The sequence below is a fragment of the Haplochromis burtoni genome, unplaced genomic scaffold (assembly GCF_018398535.1).
Source record: "Haplochromis burtoni strain Fernald_Lab_line unplaced genomic scaffold, NCSU_Asbu1 Contig_77, whole genome shotgun sequence".
Taxonomy (NCBI): domain Eukaryota; kingdom Metazoa; phylum Chordata; class Actinopteri; order Cichliformes; family Cichlidae; genus Haplochromis; species Haplochromis burtoni.
Genome location: NW_024582438.1, coordinates 688,648 through 698,569, shown reverse-complemented (window position 1 = coordinate 698,569; position 9,922 = coordinate 688,648). Strand labels below are relative to the sequence as shown.

At 42.1% G+C, this 9,922-nt stretch overlaps 1 protein-coding gene across 1 annotated transcript in view; it reads left to right on the top strand.

Annotated features, from left to right (window-relative positions):
- The first annotated feature begins 2,563 nt into the window (after positions 1 to 2,563).
- LOC102304885 (very long-chain acyl-CoA synthetase) overlaps positions 2,564 to 9,922 on the top strand; it is a 19,428-nt gene continuing 12,069 nt past the window's right edge. Inside the window, 10 exon segments of the mRNA XM_042221942.1 lie at positions 2,564 to 2,940; positions 2,943 to 3,023; positions 3,026 to 3,187; positions 4,938 to 5,147; positions 5,231 to 5,386; positions 6,482 to 6,606; positions 6,703 to 6,897; positions 7,039 to 7,129; positions 7,394 to 7,592; positions 7,667 to 7,764. Coding sequence (XP_042077876.1) covers positions 2,730 to 2,940; positions 2,943 to 3,023; positions 3,026 to 3,187; positions 4,938 to 5,147; positions 5,231 to 5,386; positions 6,482 to 6,606; positions 6,703 to 6,897; positions 7,039 to 7,129; positions 7,394 to 7,592; positions 7,667 to 7,764 — 1,528 coding nt within the window. The 5' untranslated portion in view covers positions 2,564 to 2,729.

Genomic DNA, 9,922 nt, shown 5'->3' with positions numbered 1-9,922 from the left:
TTCTCCCTGAAAATAGTCTCTCTCATACAAAGCGGTGTGGTGACCTCTACTGGCCACTCTAAAAACTACAGGTGAACTAACAACTGAACAGAATAAAACCATAACTACGGGGCCTTTTGTACAGCCGCCTCCAAATGTATGAAGTACATTTGCTCACAACAAAAGGCAATTTTACAAACAAAGTCACGGTGATTGTCCTTTGTCTTCGTCCGGGAGGGCAGGCAGTACCACCAGCCTCGCCACAGGTCGGGTGAAGGTCCGGTCCTTCACCTTGATGTCAGCAGACCTGATGTGCCCGTCGGGACTGGGGTGGACTTTGGAGATGCGGGAGATCAAGATCTTACAAAATAATCTGCTCACATGTTAGGTGGAAGCTTACAGAAGAGGATCTGGCATTCATTTTTTAAAAAAATATATATATATAAATAAATTTTTATTTTTGGGTTTTTTCTTTCTTCTTCTTCTTCTTCTTCTTCTTCTTCTTCTTCTTCTTCTTCTTTTTTTTTTTAAAAATTCTTGGGGAAAATACTCATGACCCTCTCCAATCTGGCCTTGATCCTCATCTGTATAAACTCACCAATTAACGTGTGATCTTTTGATGAAATATTAGTAATAGTAATGACAAGTTGTGGGCCAGAAAAGCAGACAGGTGAAGACCTTTGCAATTTCGCAACCTGCTGCTGACTGCAGCAGGAAACCTGCCGTTTCATATTTACAAAGTACGTATGGAGGAGGTTCATAATTAACTCTGCAGAAAGTGAATATGTATGTTTAGTATTGAATTATTGCATTGTGTAAACAAACGCAGGCTGCATCTCATATAAGGATTTAAATGGCAAAGTCCAATGAAGCAATGGACCTTTTTTTTTCTGTTTAAAACGTTTTCAAGTCTCCTTTTGTAAGTGACACTTATTTAAATGTCCCTTTAAATATCTGTATCTATTGTAATATGCACAAATAAATGTGTTACTCTAGACCCTCAAGTCAAAATTCCTGAGTTGCAAACAACTCAACATCTGTTTTAATATCTGCCACAGCAAAAATCACATCAAAATATGAGAGCCACCCAAGAGGCTTGTCTGTGCTGTAACTTTAAAACGTTTCTGTATTTCTAGCACTCCAGCAAAATTTATTTCAACATTTACAGATCTGCAAATGTTTTGTTTTTTTTGTTTTTTTTAAATCCACATTTATTAATCTGCACCCAGAGATCGCACACAGTATTTGTTACACATTTACAAATCTGAGTATACACACAGACTGAAGAACAAACAACCTTTGACACACATTTGAAAATAATTGTGCTACGGTATAATCTAGTACACATTGTACATTTATTTCGGTCATAGGCTGTAACTGGCACACAGGAATTCACTGAATCAGAGATACTCAGTCAAATACTGGATCCTTACTGGGTCACATCTTCTCAGTCTGGGGTTAGGTTTTTTTAAAACCAGTCAGTTTGTGTTTTTTAATTTTTAAAAAAATGTTTATATATAATGTTTATGTTTTTAAGATCTGCAGAGCATAATTATACATTTTTCTATATTGTGTTTGTGTATATTGATTGAAATCTTCCTTTAATAAATCTTATTTAACTGAAAACTGGGAAGCAAATTTATTATGAAAGCTAAACGTTACAAGCAAACAAGCAGCTGATCTATTATTCCTCTTTATTTGGTAGATATGTGAAAATGAATAAACATGAATCTATTTACATATATTAATATATTAAACGCAGACATTGTCCATGTTTAGACAATGTTTTGTTTTTTTTCCTTTTTCAGATGTATCAGCAAGTGCAGTACTTACAAATTTACAATGATTTTTGCTTTTGTCTATTTGTCTACACCGGCTCACTCCATTCATCCATTCATGTCCAAAACTAGCTGCTTGTTCCCAGGGATTACAGATAAAAACGAACTTTTAGCTGTTTCCACACACCGGTATCATGCAACTTGATACATGTACATGTTCCACTACCTATTGATAGCAGTCATATGGTAGCAGTGCCCATCTACATGCACTTAAACATGCCGATACAATCAAGAAGTTCAAACTGAGCGGAATGGGGAAGAAGGATGATTTAAATGTCTTTGAATGTGGCGTGGTTGTTGGTAGCAGACAGGCTGATCTGAGTATTTCAGAAACTGCAGATCTACTGGGAATTTGCATCACAACTGTCTTTAGGTCTTGCAGAGAAAGTTCTGAAAAAGAACATATCCAGCCATCAGCAGTTCTCTGGATGAATATGTTTTATTGATACAAGAGGAGAATGACCAAACTGCTTTGAGCTAATAGGAAGGCAACAGTAAGTAAAAAACAAAACAAAAACAACTTGTTACCAAGGAAGGCAGAAGAGCAGCTCTGACCGCACAAGACACTGCAATGCTGTCACGGTCTCCGCCATTATCCATTACCATTATCGTCTGCAGGTGCCTGAAGCTTAATAATTAACCCTCCTGTTATGGTGGTTTCCAGGAACACCAACTATGGTCCTGGGGCAATTTGTACCGCAACATAGCAGGAGGGTTAACAGCTCCTGTCCTTTCTAATCATTTACATAAGGCTTACACAATCATTGAGCAGGAGGGGATGCTGCCCCTCTTGCTCATCTGTTTTGATGTAGATCACCTGGTTGTTCAGTAGTTACATGTAAGTTGTGCTCCTGCTCCTTGCACCTTTTTATACCTCCGCTCTGTCTTCAGCAGGACAGCTGGGAGACAAACATGTTGGTCTGGACGGTGTGTGCAGCCTTGATTGTATGTGGCGTTTTACTCCGCCATCCTTATCTCTTCCAGGATGTCCAGTACGTGCTTGCGAAAATAAAAAGAAGGCGCTTTGTATTAAAGTGCATGCAGACTAATTACTCAATCCTGGACCGCTTTTTATACTTGGTTAAGACGCAGCCGCAAAAGACTTTAATTTATTTTAAAGATGAAAGTTCACGTACCGGGAAGCAGATCATCCTGAGCAACAAGGTGCGAGAGCGTTTCTGCAGGCTGGATGCGTAAAGGAAGGAGACCGGTGGCGCTGTTCCTGGGGAACCAGCCGATGTTCCTGTGGCTCTGGTTGGGTTTGGTGAAGATTGGATGTCCCGGAGCTTTGCTCAACTCCAACATCAGATCCAAGTCTCTGCTACACTGCCTCAACTGCAGTGGAGCCACAACTCTGGTAGCATCTGAAGGTAGTACCTGCATTTCTGTCTGCTTTTCCAAGCGATGGAGACAGTAGAGAGCTCATTTACTCAACATTCAATAACAAATAAATACATAAATAATTAGAGAACAAACTGTACTTTGGCATGCCATGGGAAAAACACCAATGTAGGCTATGCACTGTTTGCCTGCAATGGAGTAATCTATTGATGGAGTTTGATATAAGAATTTCCATTTTTACTTCACCAGAATAAAGTATCAGTCTTTATTCACATATCTAAAATTGTGCTTCTACCTCACTTCCGGGTCAGTATCTTACATTAAATGCAAAGAATGGTTGTCACTTTCCAGTAACAGGGATGACTTTTCATACCGTATAAGAAGCTTCTTAAACATTTTCTCACTGCCTATTGTTGCTTTAGTTAAATTTTTAATATTTGGAAATGAGTACATGTATACTCAACAGAAGGAAAACCACTTTCTCCACCATGCAGTACACCTTTTTATGACTGCATATGGCTGTCTTCATCATCTTCTTCACAAAGCAGACAAAAATAATGTGTTGCACTTGTGGTCCATCTTAACTTTTAGTTATTTAAACTGCCCCTTCATTTAGCACATATATTGTTAGTGACAAAACATCAAGGCAGTTCCAAGAATGGAACATGCCTCTCTAAAGATTTACTGACTTAAACTGTCACAGTGGGAAACAAAGAATTAAAAAATAAAAAATGTTTCTCCACCATAAATCAATCAGTAACTAAATGGTCCTGTGAAAAATAATTTCCACTCTATACAGTCAAAGTATAGAGTGGGCAACAAGTGTGAGCACACCTGTAAAACCAGAAGCTCCAACATCATTATTAGGAAATTATGGACCTGTGAAACAGAAGACCATGTCTGCTTTGGGATTTTTTTTTTTTTTGGGTTGTTTGTTTTTAACAGAGCTCATGTGAGCTGATATACTTTATAATTTATGGAGCATTCAGATGTGTTAACACAATAATTGAATCTACCAGGAGTTAAAAGGAAAAACAAAAGTAAAATTGTCAAACAGCTAAAGCTTGGCCAAAAAGGTTAACCATCTACAACAGACTGGCTGAAAAAGGGGAAGAAAAATCACACTGTTGCAATGGCCCAGTCAAAGTCCAGACCCCAACCCAACTGAAAAGCAGTGGTGGGGCTTTGAAAGAGCTGCGCATCAATGAATGCAGGCAAAGACAGGAAGAAACCCTGTAAAGCAGAGGCAGCCAAAATTCCTTCACATCAATATGGGAGACCAGGGCTGGACTGGTAATCTGGCACACTGGGCATATTCCCAGTGAGTCAACTGAGGGGCTGCTGTCCACCAGCTGTACAAGCCATGACAAAAACCCATTCGTACATTTTTCCTTACTGTCACTACCCAATCAAATCTCTACACACAACCCGGCCCTAACCTACCTTCATTAGGTGCTCGTGCATCTTGTTTGTGTGGAAGGGGTGGGGTGGGGGGAATGTACATCCATGTAGATTGTATGCTTAGCTTTTTCTTTTTTTTTTTTTTTTTTAAGTGGTCTTGTTGCAAAGACCTTATACCTAATATTTCAAATACACAGGTTTTATTTGTGCTCCAGTATTTGTTTGTTTGTCTCCCTTTATCTAAAGGATTCAAGCACATCTTTCATCATCACTCATGAGCAATAAAGCTGCAGAGGAAGATTGAGCTGAGCTTTGTTAAAATACAGGAACATCTTTTGTAAGGTTTGTTGTGTTTTCTTTCTTTCTTTTCTACTCTAGAGTTGCTGGATGCAGTGAAGGAGGTGCTGCCCCATCTGCATGAACAGCAGATCACTGTTTTCATCTTAGCTGACAGGTGTGAAACTGCAGGTGTGGAAAGCTTCATTGATAAAATGAATAAGGCTTCCTCTGAGCCTATACCCAAGGAGTTAAGGTCCCATTTAACCATGCAGAGTCCAGCAGCCTACATATACACCTCAGGGACAACAGGTAAACTACTTACTGAGATTCACGATGCATCAGTGAAAGAAATGGCACATTCACCCCCTGAGCATCTGGCGTGTCTTTAACAGGTCTCCCTAAGGCAGCTGTGGTCACTTACAGCAAAGTGTGGAACTTTTCTTTACTTCTGGCTACAACAGGAGTGAACTCCAAAGATGTGATTTATGATACCCTCCCGCTTTATCACAGTACTGGCCTCCTTGTCTTCACTGGAGCTGTTGAAAGAGGTATGAACTCTTTGGATATATACTATTGTTAACTGTGTAAATCTTTACTTTTCTTATCAACAAACCCAGTGTTTAAGCTGAGATCAAAATCTCCAGATGTAATTCCACGTTCTCCCTGCCTTGTGCCCAACAATCAATCCACAACTCATTAAGTCATTTAGAAAATAGCCATTTTTTAAAAACAGATTTCTAAGAGAACAGTTGACTTAAACATCACTAAATATTGAATTTCTTTGGGTCTGTTTAAAAAAACAAAAACAAAAAACCCCAAAAACGGACACTTGTTACTATATAAAGCCGATCTTCGTGGTACGGTGTTAAATGCCTTTGTCTGGCAATATTCTCTGTGGCATGGATTCAACAAGGTACTAGAAACATTCTTCCGAGATATTGGTCGATATTGACGTGAATGCATCACACAGTTGGTGCAGATTTGTTCCACCACATCCAAAACACACACTATTTGATTGAGATCAAAATAAACAAGCAAAACAAGTCCAAAAACCAGAAATGACAGCTCTTGGAGGTCGACCAGGTAACCAGAGTCAGAGACATGCTGGATGACAATCTGCATCACTGCAGCTGTGACCTCAATCATCGGTTTTCTTGTAACATGTTCTGGTTTCACAACACACACATGGGATGCAATGTTTCAAATTAAGGATAACTCTTAATTGATGATTTCACACACGCTTGTGCTGTTGCCTGCCGAACTCTGGTATATGGCAACAGCTCCTGGCTGTCAACTTCTCTTCTGCCGCACACCCATCTCTGTCTGTCAGCTGTTCCAAACAGCCTTCCCTACCACTGCTCCCTGAACTCACTGTGTCAACCCTCCCCTGCTGCTGAGCCACACCCCACACCACAGGACTCCCACTCCCCTTTCCCTTCACTCATGAACAAGACCCCAAGATACTTCTCGACTTGGGGCAACAATTCTCTGACCCGGATTGGGCCCTCCACCCATTTCTGCTGTTAGTCACTCAGCTGTGAACCGCTCCAGTGTGAGGTCGACGTTGGTGATAAAGTAAAAATTTTGACTACTTCCACTGCTACTCTTTAAAGTGTGCTGTTGTCATCTATTGTTGTGTGCAGGTATTCCTGTTGTTCTGAGGAGTAAGTTTTCTGCTTCCCAGTTCTGGGACGACTGCAGAAAATATAATGTCACCGTCATACAGTACATAGGTGAAATTATGCGTTATCTCTGCAACACTCCACAGGTTTGTGCCAACACAGCATCAACATTAATACTACTGTCTCACACAGAAAGGTTTAGAAAACTAACAAACGCATGCTCTTCTTTTCTCTTCAAACAGAAACTCAGTGATAAAAACCACAAAGTCAGACTTGCAGTAGGCAACGGGATCAGAGCAGATGTTTGGAGGGACTTTGTGAGACGATTTGGGGAAATTCAAATCAGAGAATTTTACGGAGCAACTGAGGGAAACTTTGCTCTGTTGAATTATAGCAGCAAGATGGGAGCTCTTGGGCGACACACCTTCCTGCACAAGGTAAAAGTCCATGTTTCAGCTCACATTAAGAAGTAAAACCTGTCACTCATGAAGCAGTGTTTTAGCTTCTTCTTTTCTTTCTTTCTTTCTTTCTTTCTTTCTTTCTTTCTTTCTTTCTTTTTTTTTTTTAATTTGTCTGAGATGTTTTTTCCATATGCTGTGATCAAATATGATGCAGACAAAGGAGAGCCTTTGAGGGATTCTTCTGGTTTCTGCATGGAGGTTGAGAAAGGTGTTTTACTTCCAGCATGGTTATAACAACAAAGATTTTTTTTTCTTCTCAAGTTCTCACCCATGCATCTTTTCAAATGCTATAAACATTTTATATGCCTAAATCCTAAATCTACCCAGTTCATTTTCTCAGCCACAGTGTACCTCACCACGCACAAAATTAACGTTTAAAAGACTCTAATGCAATGTCTTTACAGCATGTATCATGCATCTTGCCTTTAAAATATAACAACCCCAAATATGACTTCTCCTGTACTTTGATCAGGTGAACCTGGACTTCTGGTGACTGAAATAACAGCCAAAGCTCCATTCACTGGTTATGTGAGAGACATGAATCAAACTGAGAAAAAGAAGCTGCACAACGTCTTCAAGAAAGGTGATCTGTACTTCAACACTGGCGACCTGCTGCGCATCGATGAGGATAATTTCATGTACTTCCACGATCGTGTTGGCGACACATTCAGGTGAGCGCATGTTTTGAAATAATGCTTAAAAATGTGAGCTCACACAGAGCACTGAAAACAAAAAATGTCAACAGATGGAAAGGAGAGAACGTAGCTACAGCTGAGGTGGCTGACATCCTTGTGCTGACTGACTGTGTTAAAGAAGCCAATGTTTACGGAGTCAAAGTGCCAGGTACATGTTGCTGCTCCAAAATCAAGAACAAAATGTACACCACACTTAGTTTGTTTAGTCAATCATTAATCAAATTGTTCCACAATCAAGCATTTTTTTTTAATCAAGATCAAGATTTTATTATTTTATTATTATTTTTTCTCTCCAGAAGATTGTACCTCTATTTCATTATAGCTTATTTAGAGCAGTAAACACATGGGGTAAAGGACATACAGTCAAAGAGTTTGTGCCATGGTGGAATGCACCTCGCACACTACTCGGGCAGTTGGTGCTGAATACAGGGATATACTGGTAAATATTACATGGCTAAACGTGTTTGTGTGTGTGTGTGTGTGTGTGTGTGGTCTCTGAACGGAACAGAAAGAAAATATACTACATTACTAAAGTGTTCACAACAATATCTCCAGAGTACATCAACATAAACACAGGCGGGAAATAAACTAACATCCCCTTTAATACCATAGGCCATATATTACCCACGACTCACGCATAGACCCACTGAGAGAGCTAACCAGGTACACAGTTATACCCAACCACACGGCAGGAGAGTTAGCTTAGCTTAGCACCCGCTAGCGGCACAGACAGAAACATAGTCATTTCCCCCCTAACCTTGGTTACAGTCCCAAACACATCTTATTATCACATCCTCACACATCACCAACTTACGTTGCTCATTAACGCACACTTCTCACGTGAATAACCAATTCTCTGCCGGTAATCTGGAGCAGAAAAGCTCAGGTGCTTTGCCCACGTTTCTCCCTGGACATAGTCTCTCATACAAAGCGGTGGGGTGACCTCTACTGGCCACTCTAAAAACTACAGGTGAACTAACAACTGAACAGAATAAAACCATAACTACGGGGCCTTTTGTACAGCCGCCCCCAAATGTATGAAGTACATTTGCTCACAACAAAAGGCAATTTTACAAACAAAGTCACGGTGATTGTCCTTTGTCTTCGTCCGGGAGGGCAGGCAGTACCACCAGCCTCGCCACAGGTCGGGTGAAGGTCCGGTCCTTCACCTTGATGTCAGCAGACCTGATGTGCCCGTCGGGACTGGGGTGGACTTTGGAGATGCAGCCCACGAGCCAGGAAGCACGAGGCAGCTGAGGATCTACGATCATCACCACTGAACCTTCTGTGACATCTGCGGGGGATGACCGCCATTTCTGCCGAAGCTGCAGGCTTGGAAGGTACAGCCGGATGAATCGAGACCAGAAGTGGTCAGCCAGCACCTGGGAGTGCTTCCACCTCCGGCGACTCAGGAGCTCTTCTCTGGGATAAGCCACTTGAGGAAGTGCTCCGTCAGGCCGCCCCATCAGAAAGCAGTTGGGGGTCACTGGATCAGGATCACTGATGTCAGACGGGACATAACCTAGTGGTTTGGAGTTCAAGATGCCCTCCACCTCCACAAGGACCGTGTGGAGGACCTCTTCTTGAAGGGGTTGGGATCCTACTGTAGTGTAGAGTGCCATCTTGACAGACCTAATCTCCCGCTCCCACACTCCCCCGAAATGAGGAGCCGCTGGTGGATTGAAGTGGAAGACGATCTTATGGGGAGCCAGGAGCTTCTGCAGGTCAGAGGTCATGGCTGCAAAAGCTGCTTGGAGTTCCCTTTCTCCCCCACGGAAGTTGGTCCCTTGGTCTGAGTACAGCTCAGCTGGAGTTCCTCTCCTGGCAATGAACGTCGAAGTGCCATTAGGAAGGCATCTGTATCGATGGAGGTTAGGACATCAAGGTGGACCGCTCTGATAGTTAGGCACTTAAAGATGATGCCCCACCTCTTCTCCACACGGCGCCCGATTTTGACCTCAAAGGGTCCAAAACAGTCCACGCCTGTCGAATAAAAGGCAGGTTTGTAAAGGCGGAGGCGCGCAACTGGCAGGTCCGCCATCTTGGGAACAGTCGGTCGGGCTCTCCATCTGCGGCACTCAAGACAGGTCCTTTGAAAACGCCTAACTGCTTCCCGGCCTCTCAGGATCCAATGAGTGCGCCGAATCTCCGCGAAGACCCTCTCTGGCCCTGGATGGCGCAGGCGACTGTCGACGTCCTGGATGAACAGGCGGGTGACTGGATGTGTCGGATCCAAAACTAAAGGATGGGAGCTGGTAAAGGCGAGATCTTCAGAGCGGCGAAGACGTCCACCTACACGGATGACC